This window comes from Centruroides vittatus, unplaced genomic scaffold, assembly GCF_030686945.1.
Source record: "Centruroides vittatus isolate TY-2023 unplaced genomic scaffold, ASM3068694v2 contig_329, whole genome shotgun sequence".
NCBI classification, from domain to species: Eukaryota; Metazoa; Arthropoda; class Arachnida; order Scorpiones; family Buthidae; genus Centruroides; species Centruroides vittatus.
In genome coordinates this window covers 4,343,735-4,370,388 of record NW_027122113.1, presented here as the reverse complement: position 1 = coordinate 4,370,388, position 26,654 = coordinate 4,343,735, and the positions used below count along the sequence as shown (strand labels likewise).

General features: G+C 29.7%; 1 protein-coding gene across 1 annotated transcript; it reads left to right on the top strand.

Moving 5' to 3' along the window:
• The first annotated feature begins 14,287 nt into the window (after nucleotides 1-14,287).
• Nucleotides 14,288-25,167, top strand: LOC136973891 (neutral amino acid transporter A-like). Its single transcript, XM_067268669.1, has 10 exons — nucleotides 14,288-14,317; nucleotides 14,817-15,015; nucleotides 15,141-15,351; nucleotides 23,652-23,694; nucleotides 23,773-23,884; nucleotides 23,985-24,111; nucleotides 24,183-24,416; nucleotides 24,495-24,689; nucleotides 24,766-24,906; nucleotides 24,997-25,167. The coding sequence occupies exons 1-10, from the start codon at nucleotides 14,288-14,290 to the stop codon at nucleotides 25,157-25,159; spliced, it is 1,455 nt and encodes a 484-aa protein (XP_067124770.1). The 3' UTR covers nucleotides 25,160-25,167.
• Nucleotides 25,168-26,654: the final 1,487 nt, after the last annotated feature.

Sequence of the window (26,654 nt, the reverse complement as noted above, 5' to 3'; positions counted from 1 at the left end):
AATTCGATTCCCACTCGGAGATAGACGATCTACGTTTCCCCATTGTTCTATTGTTTAAAAGTTCGCGTCGTTTTCTTTAAGAAAAACTATTTCTAACTTCTATTTTTTTTCCTCTAAAAAAAGAATTCATTTTCCTAAAAATAAATGATTTTAACGCGAATTTCAGTGAGGTTCGGACCTATCCAGAGCCTCACAATAATGCATGTTTAAACATTATATTTGCAACTGTTTTTAAGATACGCAACAGATGGTAATGTAAAAAGCCAAGTTAAAAAATATGGGGGCACTAGGAATTTTTTAATCTCAAAGTGGGCGGTGGTCGAAATAAGTTTGAGAACCAGTGCTCTAGATGGTCAACGTAGACATTGGCTCATCAAAGCTTTGGTTGTCAAGTGAAATTTTATTTTTTTTCTTACATTTTTCTTTGAGCATTGAGCACAAGACCGTGTTATTTATCAAACACCTGGCTTTTTCTACCTTTATTAGTTGAGACGAGATCTTATTTACGGGTACATTTTTCTGTTAATTTCCCTACTAATTGCATGATGGTAGAGGCTTATACAAATTGCATTAGAACAGGCCACTTGTATAAATGTTGTGCTTAAGGTGACACCTTCCAACTGCAGAAGACCCGAGAACGAGTTCAGATGGGTCGTAAACCCTAAGAATTTTCCGAGTTGTTGTCCGTTTGAATTTGTTAGACTCACGACATGCTTGGCTAAATATAATCGTCTTAGTCCTCACACGGTTAGACGGCCGGATGGCCGAGCGGTAAAGGTGCAGCCTACCGCTCTGGGGGACCCGGGATCGAATCCGAACGGGTCGAATAATCCCCAGGAATTTTTCGGGGGGGGGGTCCGTTCGGATATGTCGGGCCCCGTCCCTCACCACCCGGTCGTCCCATTGTGGGCCTGGCCGAACCCATAATGGGCCTACTAAAAGAGGCCCTCTTAGTGCCCACAGGGCGGAAAGAGTTAAAAAAAAAAAAAAAGTCCTCACACGGCTGACAGTTAAAAAAAAATATATATATGTAGCTTTAATCATTATAAGTAAAAGAATAATTAATATTAATTTAAATATAATAGTAACGTATAGAATACAATAATCTGTATGCGATGCAATAATTAACAGAGTTTTAATGTTATCAATATTAATGGCTATCAAAGAGAGCACCCACTAAGAAAACCATAAAATATTTTATTGGCCATGAATGAACTAGAAGTCACAAAAAACTATATAAGATACATCCCTCTTAAAATGCCCCTAAATTTCCCAAAATCTACACACAAATTCCCTAAATCTAGGGAAAATCTGGTGTCGACTCCAGACATAGAAATCGTAAGAGAAAGAGGACCGGATTAACTATATATGAACTTCCGATTTGTACCGCAAGTCACATTATTTCAATTCAAAAATTTTGTTCCGAACGGAATTAGATACAAAACCGGCATGACTCTATTTTTAACAGGAAAAGTATGATGTACTGTACGGGGGTAAAACACTACTACACTTCAGGCAGACAAGCGCTATGTGCTACCTGTCACAGTAATGGCGCATCTATCTCGTAGTATATCATTGTCGCAATAATTCGGTGAATATAATATACATTTTTTAAAAATTATATTCTTTTTTGTTAGAATCATATTTAATTAATTTTTTTGTTAATTTTTTTCCAATAGAATGGAAAGACATACATGTAAAGACAGCAATCGAATGTAGACAGAAATTAATCGATACATACAAATCTAATCGATAATTTGGGGTGAGATGTAAGACATCTAAATTGGAAGTATTTGAACGTAACTGCCGAGTTTCGTAGTAATTCGTCGAACGGCATAGGCGTGCATAGCGAACAAACAAACAAACGTCCTCATTTATATAGATAAATTAAAATGAAAATCCGTATCAGATTTATTCATTTTTTTCCTACTTAAAAAAACCGATTTAATCTAATATCCGATACCAGATGAGTTTAAAAATTCCAATACAGGAAGTTTGTTTCGAATTTCAAAGGATATAAATAAATATTCTTATTTGAATAAATTTTAAAAGTACTGTATATCTATTGTAAATATATCATACGAAAAATTTAATCAAAGTGTGCCAAAATAGTTTCTATTCAGAGGAACTGAATCTCAGTATCGAAATTTAATATATTATATTTTAAAAATTCAAAAACAAATACCTGTATTTCAAAAATTTTTTCATCGAATACAATACTTTTTCTTTTGTAGAATTCTTATAAAAATAAACTGATACTTTATATTAAAATATAACATTTACAATATATATATATTGTTACCGGCAAAACCCGATTTTACGCCAAACTAGTTTTGCCTAGGCCAAACTAGTTTGGCGTAAGCGTGTCAGGCCAAACTAGTTTAGAATTATTATTCAAGTCTATTAATGGTTAAATATATTAAATGATTAAAATAAAATTAAAAAGCAATCAATTAGATGAACAATATTTATTCAAACATAGTCTACTTAATTATAAAAAACGGGGTTAATGTTACCCTAGGTATCGAAGATGGCGGCTCGTCTCCGATTCCAGCAATCAGAAGACAGAGAACAGTGGGGACGCGCGTTCTAACCTAACCTAACCTATTCTAATAAATGACCATAATTATTACAACCAAATTATTAGAATAGGTTAGAACGTGCGTCCCCACTGTTCCCTGTCTTCTGATCGCTGGAATCGGAGACGAGCCGCCATCTTCGATACCTTGGGTAACATTAACCAAACACGGTATTGATTAGAAGTGACACAACACTTGTACAAAACTATAAAGTAAAAATAAGCTAATCAGTACTTATCAGTTTGTATTTTTTTAAATTAAGCCATGCACTTTTAAAGGTAATTAACTTTCGAAAATATTTTCAAAAATTCAAACGAAATAATAAAAATAACTTTTAAAATCAAACTAAAATTAAAAATGAACTTATTTGTGTTTTATGATGAACTTAAATTAACCATTAATATATTTAACCATTAATATACTTAAATTCTAAACTAGTTTGGCCTGACTCGCTTACGCCAAACTAGTTTGGCCTAGGCAAAACTAGTTTGGCGTAAAATCGGGTTTTGCCGGTAACATATAAATATATATATATATATATATATAATTTTTAAACAAGAATCTGGCTATTAATACACTTTTTAATTAATAAAATTTATTTTAAAATCTTTATTTATTTAATTTCCACATTCTTTTTACTTAGTTTTTACTATTTCGAGTGAAATAATAAAATAACAATCGTTATTATGAATAATTGTAGTTTAGATCTTGGATCTGTTCGGTTTAAACTCAACCTACTTTTGAAACGATCCGTCCTTCTTTCCATGAAATAACCTATAAATTCGTATAACATATTCAAACATTAAATTCGTTGTTCGTTTTAATCAGTCAGTCTTTCCCTTTTATGTATTACATGATTTAATATGACTCACTCGATTATCTTCTTTCCGTTATCTACATCCATATCTGTACTAATTTAGTAAAGCGTAATATCGACTTTAAAAAATCAATACGAACGACTAAATTTTTGTATATCTGTTTGATCACAAACCAAACTTCATTGCCGTAAGAGAAGACAGCTTTAAAGATCATAAAAGAATGGCCATTTGTTATCCAAAGTGGCGTTTGATTATTCATTGATATTGTTATATTCTATATTTATATATTTGCTTATCTTTATTGCAGGTATTCTTGCTGTAGATTCTCATTGCTAGGGTTTCTAAACTGTCATATCTGTATTTTTATCATTAAAATTCAAACTATTTTATGTGCCGATGATCAACTTTCAGTTAACCTGCAGGAAATATCCAATGTACTAAATAAAAAGTCAAAGATTTTGATAGGCAATCTTCAGATACCAAATTTGTGTGAAAACATCTTAACAGTCAAAAGAGGAATTAATGGGAAAATAATTGAAGAAAGATCCAAATTTAAATAGTTAGATAATGTAATACATGATAATGTAAATAATGTAATCGCATGAAAATAAAGACATTAACAAAAAATTTGTAGAAATTTAACAAAATCAGTGAATTTAAATTAGATCAGTAACAAAATGTAAATATTAGAAGACAACTGACAGTAGACAATAAAGTAAATCAATTAAATGAAAAGATTAATTGATTAAATAGGTGGAGATACCAAGAAAATCTTCAGTTTGAACCAAACAGATCTTAAGATCTAAATCAGAGTTGTTCATAATGATGGTTATTTTATTACTAGGAATAAACTAATAAAATAAAAAAAATAAGCCGCATACCAAAATTAAATAATATTTTATTGATTAAAATATCAAATTTAAACGAATAAAAATAAAAAATATATATATATTTTAAAACTATAAAATACAAATACAGTACAGCCATTAAGAACAGCAATAGACATTTTGATTGTAAATAAATAAATTGCTACTTTATGTTATTTTATTACTGGCTAATAATAGCTTATTACAATAATTATTTCCCCAATGTTTTTTTTTTCTTTTACGTTTTCAACAAGATATTTAAAGATATTGGATTTTCCAACTATTTAAAATTTCACAGAAAAATACGGAAAAAATTTAGTTAATGTAGTTTAAGTATTTTAATATTGTTTATTTTTAATGGATTTATTAATACATTTTTTATTCATGTTTAATATGGACGTTTTATATATAACACTTCATTCTATATAAATTATTAAATCCCGTAATAGTTTCAATGTTTTAATAAGTTGATAATAAGCCCTAACGTAATGAAAAAGTTTATAAAATGCTAAATATATGGAAAATAATTTAATTGTGGAGTTAACTACTGACTTATTAATTTATATATGTTTGTTATAATTCATTATATAAGTATTAAAAGCGAAAATTTATTAAAAATGTGAAATGATTCATAGTTAAATTCAACTTGGTCCACTCCTTTACATGGAATCTTTACTGTCTCAATATAAAAGACGTAAGATTAATGAAAAATAAATAAATAATAATTATAATTAATAATAATATACGATCTAATTCGAAACAAATAAACATTTTTTGGAAAATACATTTTAATTGTATTTAATTAAACAAATAAATAATGTTCTTAATAGCGGTGACTTTTAAATTTGAAAAAAAAAATCAAGCAATGAGTTGCTTAACTTTTCTGGCAACATTTAAAACTGTGTGTGGGGGCACCATTTGCTATATTTTATTTTAAAACTTTTTAATTTTTAATTATTATAAAATGGTAAAAAGCTTAATTTTGAGGGTAGGGATGGATTTTATAAAAAAAAATGTAAATGCTAATACGAGTAAATCGTCCTTAAGTCCAACCTTACTGGAGATATGACACACGATCCCCTTTATTTCCCCACCCCTTCGACCTTTAACCACCAAAATTTAAAAGCATCGACCCTCCTAATAAACAAACCTCCCTGCAAAATTTCAGAAATTTTTGACAAAAAGTACAGGAGTTATTAAGCTTTAAAGAAAGTGAACTAAATCGTGCCCCCTCACACACAAACATCCATGCATACAGAAAAAATCCCCCGAATTTTTTTTTTTTTTTTTTTTGCATTTTTTCAGTACAGATATTACATTAAGAAATAATAGCAAAAATTATTTGTTTTGTTTAATTATTCTTAGAATTTTATAAAATATCTGTAGTCAAATTTAATAAATTATTTAAATTGTGAAATACAGTATTAAAATCAATATAGTATCACAAATAACTTACAATTAAGTGTATAATTTCAAGTTTTGATAACTCAATTACTGTATTTGTGTGTCCAAAAACTTGATTTACATTGTATATATTTGTTTCATTACGATATAGAGCTTATTCTATAAAATGTAACTTGTGATTTCAATATTTTTTGATCGATTGTTAGAAATCATATGCCAGGTACTCTCGTTATCGTCAAATATCGGTTAGTATCGCCAGTTTTTGATGTTCTTGCAGAAAATCTATACTTTAACCTATACATAACCCCGCTTAGCAGTTACCATGTAACGTCCCTTCCACTTATCTTCCATAATTAATATTATTGCTTACATAAACTATTGGAAATTTCAGAATTTTCGAAGAGATTTTTGGTTATCTTTCAAGAAAATTTTAAAAATTTCATCTGGAAATACACATATTATATGAAAGTACTATTTGTATAGTTGTATTAAGAACATTTTATTTTTAAAATGTTAAAATCTAAATGAATAAGTACGTACAAGTAATGAGAATTAATGAAGTCACAGTGAAGTTGATGACTAAGAATATGATACAGGAGTTCCTATTTCAAAAGTTGCACCTTTTTTTCTTCTGTAAACTTCGTCGATTCATTCAAATCGAAGAAAATTCTGAATACACATCGAATAATTACTTTAATAAATTACACGAAAACATTGGCAAAATCGTAACCAAGAAAAAAATTATTCATAACAATTGACCCTATTTTTTATGACTGACATCCTTCTTGTACGTATTTAATAATCACTCCGACATTTTCCAGTATAATGAAATATACAGTATACGTGAAGTATTACCACTCTACGAGAGCCAAACTTTCAACTTTGACACCAAAATTGTCGACTTGCAGGCAGTCTATAGGAGTGACACTAGAATCTACCGCTTAAGAATAATATACAACTTCGTAGTAAAGCAATTATTTTTGTTAAAAATAAAATGACATAGTTCAATGATACAGTTTTTAAATTTTACTCGAATTACCTTACGTATGGAAATTCAAGACATACCAACACAAATTATGTATTCGGGTGCAATTAATTATTTCTAAGAAATCATTTATAGATGAATAAGTTCTTTTCCGGTTTACATGAAACAGTCGTTCTAATTTTTAAACAAATGTATTATTAGACTATAAAATTTTATTAACGAAAATAATCATTTTACTAAGAATTTTTACGCTATCGAGTACATTTAACTTTAAACATTCAATTTCTACAGTATTTCAGAAATTTTCGACAAAAAGCACAGGAATTATTAAGCTTCAAAGTGGAGCGAATTTAATTCGCTCCACACGTACTAACAGAAGAAAAACCCTGTAAAATTTTTGCATTTCTCGACGTTTCAAGATCCTCCGAGTCCAAGAATGTAAAAATCCTGAGGAGTCGAAAAACGATCCTCCAAGATTTTTACGTTTTTGGCTTGGATATAACAGAAGGAAAGTAATAAATACAAGTAGACTTATGCATTAATAAGACTTGTTCGTCACGAAAGATGGACAACTGCCTTATAACATATCTATAATTACAGTTTTAACGAATTTTAATATAAAAACATAAAACAAAACTAAAAGTTAAAAGCCGAAAATAGGGGTCTACTAAAATATATCTTTTACAGTTTCGGAACCACCAGTCTATAGCGTTATAACATAAAGAATTTTATTTTTAAGGTAATATTAACCTTTTACTAAAATAAAATAAATGAAGTAAATATCAAAATTCTTTACAGTAACTATTTTTACTGTCCCTGCTGTTATATATAACGGAGGATAGTGTGTGTGAGGAGCACAATTTTGTTCACCTTGTTTGAAGCTTAATAATAATAACTCTTGTCTTTTTGTCGAAAATTTCTGAAATTTTGCAGGAAGATGAGTGTATTAGGAAAATTGATGCTATTAAATTTTGGTGGTTAAAGGTCGAGGGGGTGGGGAGATAATGGGGTCGTGTGTATCTCCAATGGTGTTGGACTTAATGACGATTTTACTTGTTATTAGCATTTACAATTTCTTTTATAAAATCTATCCCTATCCTGAAAATCAAGCTCTTTGCCATTTTATAATAGTAAAAAATATAAAAACTTTTTATATTTTGACAACAGATGGCGTCACCAAATGATGCTGGAGAAAGTTAAGCAACTCGTTGCTGGATTTTTTATGTTTGTGAATATATTAATGAAATGCTGTCTTGGTTTTGCTTTTGTCTTAATGCCTGTTAGAAAGTTCTGAAATATTTTATTGGAGTATGTGTACAAAAACACATACAGTACTTCAATAAAAAGAACAGAGACAAAACTCTGTAGGTCTGTCGCTGGATTTTTTGGTTTTGTTTCGAAAAATTGTTTTCTAGTTATTTTATAATAAATGATAGGCCTAATTCTAAACGATTGCAGAATTTTCTGGAAAACTTGGTACAATAATTGAATTTTAATGTTTGCTTTAATAAAACAATGATCTATAAGCTATTCAAATTATGATTTTCGGAAATCCGGTTCATTCTGATACGGATAAAACGGGAACAATAAAACTTTAATAAAAAATAAATAAAAGTTTTGTTAAGAGCCAGATTCACGAACATCTTGTAAATACGACGTGCTATTTCATAAAGATACCAAGAATTTACGTTATCTTATCTCTTCCATTTGTTAAATCGATTGTAACATTTATCTGAAAACAATTATAATTAACAAGGATGTTGATTATATCTGATGGCACCACTGTGTGTTTCTAAATAGCAAGCTGCTAAGTAAGCAAACCAATAGCATAATTCGTTTCATTTGAAGCAGATAATGCCACCACTTAGTATTTGGTGTCGACATCTGCATTCACCAACCATCACATGAAATGCAATATTATGATTTCTCGTCTATTCTATGTCCAATAATGTTTGGTATTTTTGTATACATGTTTCACTGTGAATATGTATTTATTTATAGGGGTAAATAAATACATATTCAGAGTGAAACATAAATACTCACCTGTGGCCGAGTGTGGTTATTAATTTCCGTTTAAAAATGATTATTGTATAATAATTTACATAGGAATAAACTTATGAGTAATATATTACACATGTATTAGTAATGTTAAGCAACATAATCCTTTATAAACTGAGAGTTAATTGAGGAAGTAGGGAAGGGCCAGTGGGGTGATCTATGGGGTAGTCAGTCACACATATTTTTACTTCGACGGAGACTGTTTTCTGGAGAATATTGGAACTTTTTACCGAAATAATGAGGGTTTTCGTGAAAAAAGGAAAGCCTTTAAATAGCCAGGCTGCGAAATAGTATGCAATGTGCATAGATTTATGGATGATTAGAATAGAGAACTAGTGTCGAAATTTAGGTACGTTCGGATTTTGTGTCCGATTTAATATTTTATGTAATAGTTTCATTGATTAAAAACAGCCCTAGTCTATAAGTGAAGATTGTTTTTTTCCGGTCTTTCACTAATGATTGTGAAACGACAGATTTGTGAAGATAAAAATATTTTATATTCTTCAGTAATCTTGTTAGTTTTTAAGAGAACAAGATAATAATATTAAAAAAATTTTTTTTAAAGTCAATTCCTACTTAGGTCAACAAAGAAAAATTTTATTTTAGTTACTTTTTATTAAATAATTACAAAGTTCGCTTTTTTCTCCTCGCGCCCTCTATCGGTCCGAATCGGCATATTGCTGACGGGCGCTACAGTTTAAATTTAATTAATTAATGAATTAATATTTGAAAAAAACTGTATTAACATCAAGTGTCATCCACTACAAGCTTTAAAAAAATGTATTTGAACTTGAGTGGATGAATAAAAAGTATTTTATTAACGATTGAAAATTTGAACAAGATATATATACGGGGAGAGTGTGAACTAATAGTAGAAATTTAAAAAAAGGCAGGTTTGAGGACTTTAACCAAAGTTGTCAGCTCGGTTTCCAGGTGCAGGTGACTGTATTAACCAATGATAAAATTAATCTGTCTGTTTAGTCTTGGAATGATATCAATACTAATCGAGCCTATACTGCGGCATCCACATAGCCTCGAAAAGGCTGTTCTTAACGACTATGTGCTCCACTGTTTAGCCAGTTCATCAATAACGAATTGGTTTGACTTTTTCCAGAAGTTCAAGTTTCAGAAATCCATTGTCACATGCTACACCATGATTTCGAAGCCACTCGATGATTTTTGATTTCTTGTTTTGGCTGGTGTGTACCCTGTCGATTTGAACGGAATGATAAGATGCATTGTCCATCACAATAAATGAATTTTTAGGTATGTTTAGGTTTTTTAAGAAGCTTTTCTACAAACCAGCGTTGAAAATAAAATGAGTTTCTGCTGAAATAAAAGATGTATAAAAATATAAAAAATTTCAAGCAGAATAATATGTAATATAAAAAAAAATTATTAATGTTTGTATAATAAATTAATTATCCAGATGAGTTAAATGGCGATTTTAAAAAATCGATTTAGGGGCCGTCCATAAATTACGTAAGGTATTTTGGGGTGGGTGAGGGTCAAGGATTTCTTACGATTTTTTACTCAGGGGTAGGGGAGTAATAGACCTCGTCTTACGTAATATTCTTATTTTTATTTTTTAATCTCGTTGAGTAATAGAATTTTGAATTTGGCTTTAATTTGGCGGTTTCTATTAAGAAACTAACGTACTAACGCCATCTCGTGTGACGTGATAGAATAATAAGGCTAGCAGACTCACGCTCTACACTTTTTTTATCATGGGAGAAAGACCGTGTAGGGATTTCTCTCTGTTTTTTTATATTAGAATAAGTGCACCACTCCTATGGGTGTATAACACTAAGAATACGTAAACCAAAATACATGATACAAAGTAAATATAAAATTAGTATTCGGCTTTTAGTGAAAACTAAAATGTAAAACTAGAAATTAAAAATTATAGTCTTTTCTTCCATATAATTTGAACATAATTCTAAAAAGCATCAAACAATGGCTACCGAACAAGCTTATCGAGTGGATATGGCCACCTGAAACCAAGCGTAAAGATTTCTAATTTCAGAATAGGTCTATCTTGATCGTAAGTTGGACAATGATAGATCATATGGTCGACGGTGTCTAGGTTTTCTGTAGAGCAAAAGCATGTCTGCATGGTTATCCGTGGAGGAAGGAGATGACACCAAATGTACCTTGGGGATAACCTTGTTTTCAAGGTGATGATCAGAGATAGTAGGGTAATTGCAATTTGGTAGCATTTATATTGCAATTATATTGTAAATTGTAAAATTTTAACTAGTACAGAAACGATCTGGATTATGAGGGTCTAGTATATTATATTTTAAATAGCCGTAGATAGAAGTAGAGCCCGTTGTCGGGCCTTTGATGTTTGTAGTTCTGATGTAGTAGTTTAGAACCTTTTCTACAATACATAGTGGCAAAGGAAGGAGCTCTGCTAGTATCAGAGGGGCATTAGTACAAACAGTTCTGCAGCACTTTGAAATTCTGATGGCAAACTGTCTTTGAAGAGAGAGTAATTTACTTGTTACTGAATTTTTACTAGTTACATGATCCCAGCTAGAGGCCGCTTAAGTAGCATTGGTTGTATTGTCCCATTATATAACTTGATTTAATAGAGTTGGAATTGGATTTAATTATATAGAGTTTTACAAGCTTTATGATTAGTCCCTAGCACATTTTATCAGCATGTAGTTTATTTTTTTAATCTTACTTAAGATGTATTCAATATGGCAATGGAATGTGGTTTCTCTCTATTCTCTCTTGTTTTATTTCGTATGTCGTTTTTGTTTACACGTGCACTAACTATCTGTTAAAGTTTTTTCCGTCCTTCTGTGAAAATTAAAATTAATATAAAAATGAATATTATGACGCTGATTAATGATGATTATAATAAAAAGATTGTTAATAATTAAAAATAAAGTTCTTAAAATAAATTGCTCATTTGAATTCATTAAATTTTTATATTTTTAAATTTTTTCACATAGTCTTTTATAAATAATAGTACATATTAATTAACTAATTAATAATTATATATTTTGGACTTAAGGTTTTTAGGGTTTTATAAAAAAATTTTTTTTGTTAAAATCTTTCTATAAAATCATGCCTAAATATTACGTAAGATAGGGAAGGGGAGATCAAAGAAAATATTACGGTTTCTTACACAGGGGTGAAAATCGCCCTTACGTAATTTATGGACGGCCCCTTATCTAATTTTTATTCTTCCGGATCTGTTATATAACAGAGGGAAAGTATGGTCATCGATGAAAAAAATTATCCCTCAAGATTTTTAAATTTTTGGCTCGGGGATCTTGAAACGTCGAGAAATGCAAAAAAATTGGGGGTTTTCTGTATGTATAGATGTTAGTGTGTGTGGGGCGGCACGGTTTTGTTCACCCTCTTTGAAGCTTAATAACTCGTGTGGCTTTAGTCGAAAATATCTGAAATTTTGTAGGGAGGTTTGTGTATTAATTAACACAAACCTCCCTACAAAATTTCAGATATTTTCGACTAAAGCCACACGAGGTTTGTGTATTAATTAACACAAACCTCCCTAAGAGACAAACGACGTTAGATATAAAGGGGATTGATACTATTAAATGCTAGTGGTTAAAGATTGAAGGGTTCATGTGTCATATTTCGAGTTGAGTCGGACTTAATGAAGAGTTTATTGGGCTGCAATTTGTAAAAATTGTAGATCTATTGTAAAATTGTAAATTCTCACTGTTGTCCGTCTGTCTTCCTTTAATCGCGAGAACGGGGTTAGATAGACGAAAAGCAAGGCCAGATGCGGAAAGACTATGACAGAGACCCTGATTAACTACATGAGAATTTCCGATACAAACTTGAAGTCACGTTATTTCAATTCAAAATTTTCCCCTGAAAGGAGTTAGATAGATGACCGGCACGACTCTATTGCTAACAGAAAAGTATGATGTACGGAAGCAAGACTACTAATTTGAGGTGGAGAGAATATATTTTAAATCAAATAAATTATGTAAGAATTACCTTCTTGTAATTTGGAAAATATATTTTTAAGCATTTTCAAAATTCTATAGTACAGCATTCTATACAGTACGACCTTTAAACAGGTGACTTTCTAAATGCTATTTCACTACTAAATTGGAGAATGATAATTAATTTCATTTTGAGTAGAGATATTGACTATAACTTTTTCACAGTTAAAATAACAGAAAGAAGTTTATTTATTAATTGGTTTTGTTTTTAATCTGCACATCATACGTAACTTTTCAGATTCAAAACCTTACCATTTCATAAGAAAAAAAAAATTTTTTAAATCTCTTAAATCAAAGTTTTAGCATTCCATATTTTAAGAGAATGTCAGATTAAAATAATAAATAAAATAATTTGCCACATTGTGTTATATTTTCCAAAGTTTTAAAATGAATGAAGAGGTGAAAATAGAGACCTACAAAATGTTAATTGCTTCAGTAGGTAAAATACAAAATTACATTTTCTTTCAAGGTAGAACGACAAAACATTTATTAATTTAAACAAAAGTTCAAGGTAACTCATTAAAATTCCATGCGACTGTTTCTGTTATTAAGATTTCGAATAGTAACGTCACAGTTTTGTTATTTTCATATCATTTAATTAATAAATATTTACTTTAAATTTTATAAAAATTGTACTATTATTTATATAATATGGTATATAAAGTATTTATCTTTAATAATAAAGATATTTAATATAATTATTCGTATAAATACTTTTATTATTTACATGTTATAGATTAAGCGTTTCTGCAGAATTTTTCAATTTATTAATGGTTTCGGTATGAAAATTATTAAATATTTTAAATTTTTAAAATTTGAAATTGTTTTTTAAACAAAAATGCACACAAAATAACCTCCAAACAACGGCCATTTTTATATTCCCTTCAGTGGCCGTTCTTCGGAGGTTTAACTGTATGCGATTATACAATTATAATATTAAATTTATTCGTATTTTAAAATAGATTTTCATATTGTGCATTGTTATAAAACAGATTAAAAATAGAACTTTATTAAAACCGCAGTTCAATTTATAAAAAGAAGGGGGAAAGAAAATCGACGTGAATTTATAGAAAACACCAAAATCAAGGTTATTAATTCCAAAGTATCATATTTAAATACAGTCTGGAAATAATGATATCATAAAGTATGGATAACAGATAAGTTATATCATTATTAGTAATTGTTTTCCAGTTATAAGGCATATCAGAAAATATAAACAATGATTAATCGTGTTAACCGGTTCTTAGATGTATATGAAAATTTTTCGTGGAATACCAAAGGGAAAACGTTTTTAGGAAATGGGCGAAAAATACAGAAGAAAATTTACGTTTTGAGGGTCAAAATACGTATAATGACTTTCCTCGTCTCGAATGAATAAATTAGGTGAAATCGTCATCTTTCTCTCCGTTTTGTTTCAAACTTCACAAGCGTTACAACCATTCAATCGAATTTCTGTATAGGAAATATCATATACTACGAGAACAATATTACTCATCTCAATTTCCTTAGTCAATATAACCAGTTATTCACGTGATCTCGGTTATAAAAGCAAAAAAATTCAAGATATTAATTTAATAGTAAAATGAAGAGTGATCAAAAATGTTGTCTCAAGGTGAGCTTTTTATATAGTTTAATATATTTTATCAATTATTACCAATAAGACCTATGTGTTTCTTACTTTATCAATCGAAAAAATAATTAAATTATAAATTTTTGCGTTTTTTTCAAAAATTACTTTTAAATAATGCTTTTAAATTTAAAAAAAATAATAGCAACAAATATATACTTTTATTTACAAAATTTTAAGCTAATTTTTTAAAGTTAAATTTGTAATGAAATGCCTAGCGCACGAATTTTTTGGGATTATAATGAAATATAAAATAATTATAGATGACGAAATTCTTTACATTTATTTACATTTTAACTGAATAAAACGTATTTGATCCGAATTTAAAAGAATTTTTTTAGTTCGATTCACTTTGAAAACACGTGCAGCTGTACTAAGAAAAATAGTAATTTTAATGCATACATACTATTTTTATTCTTGACATTCATTCATTTATCCATTCATTCAATGCACCTTTTCTTTTTTTTTCTTTGAAATTTCCTAGAAAGTGGAATGCTTGAAGCAGAATTGGATATCCGTTTTAATAATTGTAACAACAATTTCCGGATTCGCTCTTGGCCTGGTTTTCCGTCAGTTTAACTTAAACGAGCAAGAAAAGCAATTAATCGGTTTTCCGGGAATGTTAGTGATTAGAGCTTTTCGTATGATCATTTTGCCCATGCTTCCTTGCAGTATTATTCTAGGTAAGTTATTATTTAGCTCAGAAGTATTAACTACTACCAATCCTAACTATCTACATATCTACTTACAATTGCCTACCTACCTCCCAGTAAAGGAGATGTTTCATGCAACCTTGTCGTTATTTCAGGTATCACTTCTTTGGGTAAATCGGAAAATAGAAAATTAATTTCTTACACCGTTTTGTTCATCGTCTTACTCTCGCTCCTTGCTAGTGTTTTGGGATTAACTTTAGCTCATCTTCTCAAGCCCGGAGAAAAAGCTCTGGATAAACCAAAAAGTCGAGTGGAAGATGCTGGAAAGAAAAGTCAGATCTTAGATTCCTTCTTGGATATGCTGAGGTTTGTCACATTTCTCTGAATATTTATTGTTAAATATATAAATCATTTCATTATTTATTAATTGGATGAGATCACGAAGAAAAACTTTTAATTATAGTAAAATAGTCATATTATAAGTGTTTTGGAAAAAGTCGCCATTTTATACAGATGCTTCAAATGTGTGAAAATTATATTTAAAAATTCTTGTTTGGATTTTCTTTGCCTTTCATTTAGGAATGGTTATTTCTTAACGATATAATAATGGGAAATGCTTTACTGATAAAATCTACAAGATATATATATATATATATATATATATATTGTTAAAATACGTATGTTTGTTAGGTAAAGGGTAAATACTGTTCGATATATCCGCACTAAGTTTGATATGAATATTCTTCGGCATCCCAGAAAAAGTATTGTGGTGATCTCCACTCCCAATCACCTCTAAATCCCACTCCTCTTAACTTAAACCCGAGCAATTTTTGTGTTTTGTAATTTCATTATCGTAAATAATAAATCAATACAGGTACAGTACATTTTACTATTTTACTTACTAAAACCATTGTTTTTATCATCCTATATCAACCCAATCTCACCAATCCTCCAGCCCTTAAAAGTTCGAGCACCGCTAAGTACACGCAGCTAGTATTTTTATAAAATAAAACATTTCTTAAAAGTCCAATTTTTTAAAAAAATTTTAATAATTACATAATATTCATTCTCATTTTCTCATTAAATTTTTATATGCTTAAGTGATATATGCAATAAATGTTTTTTGTTTAATATTAATTGAAAATGCATTATGTCAAATAAACATTTGTGATAAATTAAATCAGGAGACTATCTTTGCCCAATTGAAAAATATTTTCTGCTCATATTAACCAAAAACCCTTATTTTTCCCCCCAAAAAAACGAGGGATTTAAGTATAAAGGAGTAAAAACTTGGCTAAATAAAAGATGTTAAATGTTTTTAGCTGTCCTCCTTAATCGTCAGTTCTAAATTCCACTGAACACATTTAATTTCAATTAAAAAAGAATTCAAAAGTTAGATAATAGGCCCAGGAAAGTATTAACCTTTGGGGTTTATCCAATTAGCGCCCGTCAGTGGATAAAACCTTTGCACGTTGGTTTCGGATTCATGCATGAGCAATGAATGGACTGGCCACGTGGAGTTTTCTGAGTTTTCTTCACGTATCAAACACCTACATAGGACCACGTAGAAAGTCTTCCCTGAAAGCATCCCTTTGGTAAATATTGCAGATAACTCATGTGTTGCGTTGCTTTATTTTATCAATCTATATGTAGAACAGAATATTAGAAATGTGCAGTAAGATTAAGGAGCCTCGCCTTCTTAAGGACTTAATCTTCTGTATATTTGTATAGTGCTCTACATTTTCCTGCATTTATAATCGAAAATATGCTTTCATACTAAATAATTTTGTAATTTTTCAAGTTTCATTATTGAGTTAATGGCTTTACTTGCTTAATTTGTTTTAAATACAAGAATATTCATTTATATACAGGCATTTCATATTGTTACTTTAGACTAATTAAATTAAATTTTTGAAAATTTGTAAACGAAATTACATATGTTTATGTGTAGTCTAAACACATAAATATATACGTAATTTCCTTTATAAAATATCCAAGTCTAAGATTGAATTGAATAAATTATTTTACGAGTTTTCAAATTATATAAATCAATATTTGTACACTAAAAATTTGTATCTATATTACTTAAAAATATATTAATTCGTTCGAATGTCTGTACATATTTGCAAATATTAAAGATTTAATTTGATTTTTCAACTCATTATTATTATTATTATTATTTTAATTGAGTGACTTTCAAACAATTCACTTCGATGTCTAAAATATTTCCTGTATTTTCATTAAATAGAAATTTTTCACTCGAGTGTTTTCAATACTGTTGTTTTGAATCTCATTTGACTTTTCCTGCCATTAATTACAAGCATAGAATGGGTTGATTCTTCATGACTTGGAATAAATCCCGTCTCATTTGTCAATTTAAACCTCTGGAAATCAGACAGGATGACAATTACTTTAGCCTTTTAATCAATCGATACAATAGGTTAAAATAGAAATTTTATCTTAAAAATTTACTAAAAAATTTTGTAAATTGTTATTGCTAAAATATCTTTTCCTATAACAATTGGCAGTGACCCAAAAAAATATAAAAACAGTGCTATAAATAACAATACAATAACACTAAATAGATCCTCCTTAACCCAATTATTTTATTTTATTTTTTGTAAATATTACAGGACAAAATATATTTTTATTATATACATTTATTTGCATGAATAAGTTTTAATATTGATAAGGATAAAGTTGATAAAACGAACAGCATTAAATGAAAATAAGTTCACGTTATTCCACTGTTATGTACAAAATATATCTACATTATGCTCAGAAAACGTATAATTTGATAGAAAATTTCAAATCTTTTTTTTATAATAAATAATTTATAATTAATTATAAATTAATTTTTAAGTTAAGTGTGTGGAACAATATATGGAACTCCATTTAAAATCAAGCACATTGAAAAAATTGAAACCATGCAACATAAAAATGAGTATTACATAATTTATAGTGATTAGATTTGAACTAATGCAGTATTAACTACTCAGAATCATAGTTTAACTAGTGTTCATGAAAGGAACACGGATTAAATCCAGTCTAGACCTTAAAAATCTATGAAAATTCCTTAATTTTCATAGGTTTTCATGTTTATAACCGCATATGTATCCTAGCTTCTACAGTATCACTCAGAAATGCAATTTATTTGCCACATGTATTATTTAACTAGAAGATTCTATAGTTTAATTACAAATAATCCATAGTATTTGACATAAATTCCCATAACATTAGCAAAGTACGGCAAGTTTTGCAAATTAAAATTCGAGCGAAAAATCAACTTCCAGACTAAAGAATGGAAGATCCGATTTACTGTCCACCCTTATGAGCCTTTACTATTGTTCTATTTTGATTCATTCGGTTAATCTAAATAAGTATTATTTTATGCATGCAATTTCTATCCAGATATGCATAAAACATAGGTTTCGAAATTCGTGTAAATGATGGATATTTTATTTTCAAATAAGAGCTAAAATATAGACAATAAACCACTTACAAAATTTTAAAATATAGATTACAGTTGATTTCTGATAAAGATAATCTTTTCTGGGAATGTCGTCCATTTTAAATATTAAAAAATAAATAAATAAATAAAATAAAATATTGCAACATAGGATTTTGTATGCAATTCAAATTGTCTAAACTCGTTTTTCAATTTAATGTTTTAGTTTCTTCGTGACATGGACATTGTTCTCTCTTAACTATTTTTTTTTTTTCTTTTTGCATTTAAATAACTTAAAACACACTAATATTAAATGTTTGCGAATGTTTATGAATCCAAAAATTTTATCATCTAAAAAAAAAAAATCGGTTAATGTTACCTATGGTTCCAAAATGGCGGCTCGTCTCTGATTCTAGCAAATAGAAGAAAGGAAACAATGGGGACGCATGTTCTAACCTAATCTAATCTATTCTAATAAATTACCATAATTATTACCAACAAAATTATTAGAATAGGTTAGGTTAGGTTAGAACGTACGTCACTGTTTCCTTTCTTCTATTTGCTGGAATCAGAGACGAGCCGCCATTTTGGAACCATAGGTAACATTAATCCAAAAAATCATTAGTGTATTATGTTCCTCGAAAACCAAACCTCAATTTTATTGTAAAACCCTTTACGAAATTCTTTTTTTTTTTTTTTTTACATAAAAAAGACAATAAAATCTCTAAATAACAGCAATTTTTTCTTTATAATATACACTTGTTAAACGTTCACTAAATTTTAGATAATACCTTTTTGCTATCTAATTTTAGTGGCCCCTCGAAGCGACTAGGCCCTAAGCGCGCGCCCAGTGTGCCTATTGGGTAATCGTTCACTGAAAAAAATGTATTCAAAAGTAATAATTTTGCATCGAAACTTGCTTGTTTAATTCAAATTCACATTAGATAATTAAAGAAGGAAATCAAAATACTTCCAGCAATTAAGTTTGTTTCTCTCGTTTTGGATAAACTATAGATTTTTAAAAATTCTAGTGAATCAATTATTTAAATAGGGAAATGATAAATTTAAATTTTAACCCTCAATTAAACTTTAAAAAAATTTTTTTTTATTCCGTCCTGCGGATGACCTTTCTCATACTCATTATGGGTTTGGCAAGGCCCGTGATGAGGAAGGCTCGATGTTAAAGTATAACCTCCCTCATATCCGGGTCAACTCCATAAAAATTTCTGAGGTGACCTCGACTCGAATCCGGGTCCTCCAGAGCAACGAAGCTTGGAAGCAGAATTAGTTCGATTATAGAGAAATCGCATTGTAAATTACGCAAGATAATGCGAATTACGTCGGTGTGAAGAAACTGACGAAATCATTTCCAGTTTGTAAAAGACGAGATAATACTTCTTAATCATTAAGGAAAGATGTTGTTGCCAAGTATTTTAATATTCATTATTTCTCAAATTGTTTAAGAAAATGCTGTCTCATCATTTTAAAAGCGGAAATGACTTAAAAACTGGGATGAGTTGGCTATTTGTGTTTGCATTTAACGTTTGTTCGGACGTATCGTAACTGATAACGTTTATTAATTAGAAATACGATCGATCCTCATTCTCTCTCAGCTAGTTGCAAACATCATGCGCAGGCTAGAATCTACAATTCTAGAAATTAAGTAGGTTCAGTGGGTTCATAAATTAATTCAGATTCAATTCAAGCTCTGAATTATACGTTTGGGAACTTAACAAAGCTGTAGAGCATACTCGTAGGAACAAAAAAGTCAAAGGAACCATACCTCTATATGTGACCCTTCGCGAGATATAGCCCCCTAAAATTACTTTATGTGACATATTCCTATGCTTTTTTTCCTATCACGGATGTGTGTGCTTTTTAAATAGGGCCTATCAGAAAGTACGGTATGTTAGAAAACCAATTCTTAGTAGATCAAAACTTTATAAAAAGTCTATTTAATACCTTTATAAAATGTTATATTCTACACAAATTTTGAAAGTTTAAATATTTTATTTTTTGGCAATTTCAAAATTAATTTAACGTTTAAGATTTACTTTGATGGGATAAAGTAACGCAACTCAAGGGCGATCTGCAATGCATATGGGAAGCATTGCAGACTGCAACCATAATAAACATTAACCTGATATTCGTGACGAAGAACATTCAACATTCACTCGAGTAGTGAAAAGATGAGAATAAAACATACATTACTGGTTTGCATGCCATTAGAATATATGGTGGAAAATTATAGATAAAAGTCAAAGATTATAACAAAATTTCATACAGTATTAATTTATTATTTATTACTTTTTATTATGATTTTATGTTCCTAAAGAAAAAAAAAAACTCATTTTTCGGTTTGGGATGGATTGATGGAATAAGATAACGTAACACTTGAGCGATCTGCCAAAGAGGGATACCTTCTGGGATAATTTTCTATGGGAAACTAGTTCCTATTTGAGTGTTAGACACGTGAAGAAAACTCCACGTGGCCAGTCCATTGATCAGTTAAAAACCCTTAAACAATTAACACTCAACCACTGGTAGACTTTTCGGTTTGGGTGTATTGATGTCTAGATCTTTAAATTGTTTCGTAATAAAAATTCGAATTAGCAAAATTCTTCAAAATTCGAAAATATATTAGGATATAAAGTTATTTCATTATTTTCGTTGTCGTATAATTGGAATAATCCCAAACGTGGTGAATCAGAATAGAGAAACCAGTTTGTTGTTTATGTTTACTTAAGAATAAAATCAGCGTACAATATTTTCATCGTAATAAGCAGGAAATGCAAGATTTAATGGACAACCTTGTTTGTTGATTACTGTATGAAATGATAAAATATAGGCCTGTATTTTGCATATTATTTAAAGACGTATTAAAATGCATCGATTTTATTACAATATTTTATACTTCATGTAAACATTGTAAGATTTTGTGATTGAATTCTTCTTACTGATACGTAATATTTATTTAAGATACGTTAGATTAAAATATAACTGAATTTTACAATTTTTCTAAAGCATTAGTGATGATGCATTCGCTATCAAGAGAAATTTAATGTACAGTTTTTTTACACTTTTAGTAAAGATTATTAATAACATTAAAATTTTTAGATCAGATCTTAAATATTAAGTCGGTTAACATGTCAGCCTACCGTTCTGGGTCCAATGGGAACTCCCCAGATATATAATATTTTATACAGTTTGTACTGTACCAAACCCACAATTGGTATGAAAAAAGTCTTCTTAGTGCACGCAAAAGCGAAAAAAGCCAAAAGTGAAAAAATATATACCTGGATAGGTCTACAGGATATCCTAGCTAAAAGTTGGGATTTTAATTCTCAATATCTGCTGAACAAATCAAGCTAAACAATACCAGGTTTTTTTTATAAATCAAAGCTCTATAAATTCAGATTTAATCCATACAACTTATTTACAAATATATAAAATGTTAACACATGAAGTGTTCAATAGTGAAATACCAATTCGCGTAATCACACACAAATTTTTGATAATACAATTGCATATTTCTGGTATAATAGTCTGAAAAACTTGAATTATGCGAACTCAAGTCTTAAGCTTACCAGTGCTCGAGAGGATAAAACCACCGAACACTGATAGTTTGGTCGTGAGTTTGCGCCTCGCCAACCGGCCGGCCATGTGGAGTTTTCTGGGCTTTCTTTACGTTAGTAACACCCAAATAGGGGCCAGTTTTTCATAGAAAGTCCTCCCGGCACGCATCTCCCCTCAGCAGATCGCCCACGAGTTGTGTTGCCGTAACCAAATAAACCTCGAGTCTTAAAGGCCCGTTACGTGATATCTGAATACTTCATCTTTTAAGAACCACCACAAAGAATAATCGTATGGATTAGCCTGACGTCTGGAGACATAACCAACATTGTAGTTTTCTGGATAGCAATGAGAACTTAAAAATTGGATTGGACTAGGCCAATGGTATTCAAACATTTTAACAGTGCGACCCCAAGGTAATTTTCCGCGACCCCAAATGGGGTCGCGACCCATGGATTGAATACCACTAGACTAGGCGATCCACCAAGGAAGAGGCGAGTGCCTCCATCAAGCTAATCCAATGAAGTGTTCTAATTAAATTCCAATTTAATAATCCAATAAAAATGTTGAAATAAATTTGAATTTTTTATATAAATATACTTTATTACTGTTATATTGTTTATCTAATATTTTATTAACAAACTGAGAATATTTATTTAAAACAATAATGTATAAACACTATGCAAATAAAGATATTAAATTTCTTACACATCTTTTCTATACATTTCTGAATGTTTATTTCTTCTTTATGAATTTTGATATTATGTTGGACAAGTGTGTCGAAAGTATGTATTTTATAAAATACATGCTTTCGACACATTATGAAGATACAATAGACAAATATAGCAACAAAGTAACGTGTAAACAAAAGTAGAGACACTATCATTGGAGGCAGCATTCGTGACGTCAGATATTACCTAACCGATTACCCTCACATTATTGGAGAGGCTAGATAATACTTGACATCAGGTATAATACATACAAATCGATGACGCTATGAATACGAATGACGTTTTAAAACGTCGTCACGAATTACGCCGATGATTTCTATATATGATTATAATTAGTGACGTAATATGTGAGTATAATATGAGATATGTAAAATTCATGACGTGTATTACGTAAGTAACGAGTAATTTCGAGCACTTAACGTCTTTCAAATTAATACAATAATTGTATTTCTCACGCAACGTAGGATATTCAACTATTTACTAATAATTTAAAAATTTCATTATGTGAATTACGTAGAAGTTGAGAATATATTTGAGAATTTAACTGCTTGATAGAAAATTATGTTAACAAATGGGATTTTGTACGCAGATTAAATTTAGTTTATTGTATTAATTTATTATATTTATTAATAAAGTAAATTAAAAAATAATTATTCTTTATTAAAAATTAAAAATGATTAGTTTTTTTATGATCAATTCTAGAATTAAATAATAGTATTTGAGCAGTAAAGCGGAATTCTTTGCTTCTGTTTTAAATTTCAGTTCTATTGTTGTATATTTATTTATAATTTTATTCCTATAAGTAATTTCATTATACTAGAATAGTTAGTGATTGTATAATCAGACAGAAATTAGAATAAATATTCCAAAAAGTTAAGCAAATCACTAATACAATGTAAAACCTTTTAATTTAGAAATGCCATCCCTGACAATATTATCAAAGCAACTTTTTCTCAAGTTAGTATTTTCTTCATAGTTAGTTTTATATTCATTTTTAAAAGTTTTAACGTAATCGAATATTATATTTTTTCTTAGGAGTACACAGCCACAGCCGAGTTAGTTTCAAATGGCATAAATTCTTCATCTACAAACAGGAGCATTTCTACCAGTAAAAGTCTTCAAGTGAAAGAACAAACAAATTTTATTGGTAAACTTCTACGACACCCCTTAGAATTTTTAATTATTATTTAATTAATTTAAATTAACATTTTATCAATTAACTAGAATGATCAAACTATAAATTTTAGGTTTATTGATTGTGTCTTTAATAATGGGATTGGCAATGGTCTCGCTTAAAGATGAAGTGGCCCAATTCAGATCTATAGTTGAACAGTTTACATCAATTATAATGAAGATAGTACAATATTTTGTCAAGTAAGATTCTAAAAGATAGGAAACTTTTTATAAACATCTCAAAAATTTCAAATATAAATACTTATTTTCAGAATTCTTCCAATTGGAATGTTTTTCTTGATGTTTCAAGAAGGACTGAAGACAGAATCAGTTTTGAATTTAATATACCAATTAGGATGGCTTATATTAACTGAAATCATGGGTTTAGTCATTCATCAATTTATTTTCTTACCCTTTTTATATATTCTAATAGTGAGGCGGAATCCATTTTTATTCATCTCCAGCATTCTTCCAGTTTTCCTGACATCATTTGGTACTGCTTCTAGGTAAATTAGTATATTCAATTCGTAAAGCATTTAAAGAACCTAAGTATGAATGTACAATATTTTAATTTTCTTTTCCAGTTTAGCCACATTTCCCATCACTCTTCGTTGTATGGAAGAAGATAACAAATTGAATCAAAATATCTCTAGATTCATCCTTCCTTTAGGAATGGTTGTAAACATGCAGGGCGTGTGCATCGACCTAACAATCGTGACAATATTTCTTGCACAAATAGAAGGTGTTTCAGTTAATGGCGTCAGTTCTTTGGTGCTTTGGTAATATTGGCTTTATCTTTCTCTCATCTAAAATATTTATATATAACGTATATAAATATACTTTAATTTTATCCAGTTTGACGGTAGTATTGTTAGCTATTGCATCTCCAGCCATGCCAGCAACGGGGAGCCCTGTGTTTATTTTAACATGTCTAGCAGTAGTGAACGTGGAATCTACAAGCGATCTCTCATTAATATTATCAATATTTTGGATTACGTAAGTAGCTTTGTCTAAACTAATTTGACTAATAATTCTAAAGGTTTCACGATTACTATAATTTTCTCTCTCTTTTTTCTTTTTGTACAGGGATCGATTATCAACAATTGGTAACGCGGTAGGCGACTGCTACGTTGCAGCATTCGTATCAAAATTGTGCGATGATAAAAATGTTCCTATTACCTCTGTAATAGTAGAAAATAATAATCTACCTCCCAAAGATGAAGAAGAAATGCAAAATGTAAAATTATAAAATAATAGCCGCGGAAAAATACTTTATTTAATGTAAAATAGAAAATAAAATTATTATTTAATTATGTTCAAATATTTAATTACAATAATTTTTTTCATAAAACATGCATTTATTCGCTTCTAAATGATATCTAAATGTCTAAACAATCCACCAGTGGCCTAGTGGATAAAACCACTGATCTTGGATTCGCGCCTGGCCAACGTTTTCCGGATTTTCTTCACGTTTGTAACACCTAAATATGTGCCAATTTCCCATAAAAGTGAATTTAATCATAAATGGCGTAAATATGTTCTCAATGTACAAATAATACGCATGCAATAGCTTTAAAAATATTTATTCTAGTTACGTTTTAATATGAATGATTTGTCTCACATTGAAGTGATAAAAGGTAATAGAAACAAATCGTTTTGGAATAAGTGTTATCGTTTTAAACTTTCTTTTATGAATTACTGTAAAAGAAAATTATGTGTATTCAGGTTCGTCCCAGATAATACGGCACGTCAGTTAATAGGAACTGGGATAATCGGGGTTCTACTATAGTTTGTGCTAGTCACAGACTTCCAGAAAGATCTTAAGTACTATTTCTAGATAACAGATTTTATGCATATTGATGAACGAAAACACTAGTAAAAAATATTTTATATAGTACTGTGCTAGTGATATGGTACGAAATTATAGTGCAGCATTTACTTTAACAATAGCCGACAGAGTCATAAGCAGTCTAATAATATCCACCATCTGTGAATTATAATGTAGAATTATCTAACTTTACCATGTCTAAAAGACTATAGAAAGAGGTTGTTTTGTTTAAGCATTAAAACTATAGTAGAAGATTCTGTTTATATCTTAGACATCGTGCTGATGTACAACGCATTATCTATTGGGTTACAATGTTTTTTTTTTTTTTTTTATATTTTAAAATATTGGGTGATCGTAATTAAAGTACTCCTATTCAACGCTATGTAGAGAAATATTTAGCAATTTAAATTTAACAAAATTTGATATAGTGAAATATCAAGATATACGGAAGACATTTAAGACGGTTAAGAAACCATTGTATCAAAACTCACCAGCGGCTCTTTTGGAGCTGTAAGCAACGAAAAAGCAGCATGCTGCATAAGCAAATGTGTTGCAACCTAAGTTCTGGGTATAAAAGTGACCAAAACTACTGATGTTCATATCATCTACGATGGCCTTCACTTTGCTGGAACACGCATTTCTTGTGAAGCTGTTGCATGATAAAAACGACAACGCTGCAGCGCACTTCGAGAATTTCACCTTCGAAGAAATTTACGCCGAGCACCGTTGACTCCATAAACTCTCAGAAGAATGATGTCTGAGAGTCCAGTTTTCTTGGTCTAGGACAAACCAATTAAGCCTACTTCATAAATCGTTGAAGACGTTACCACAGGTGTTGTTGAACAGTCAATAAATAATGTTGCAGGTTTCAGTAGTGCACGTCCAGTGACGTGGCAGTGATGTGTACCCTGAGAAA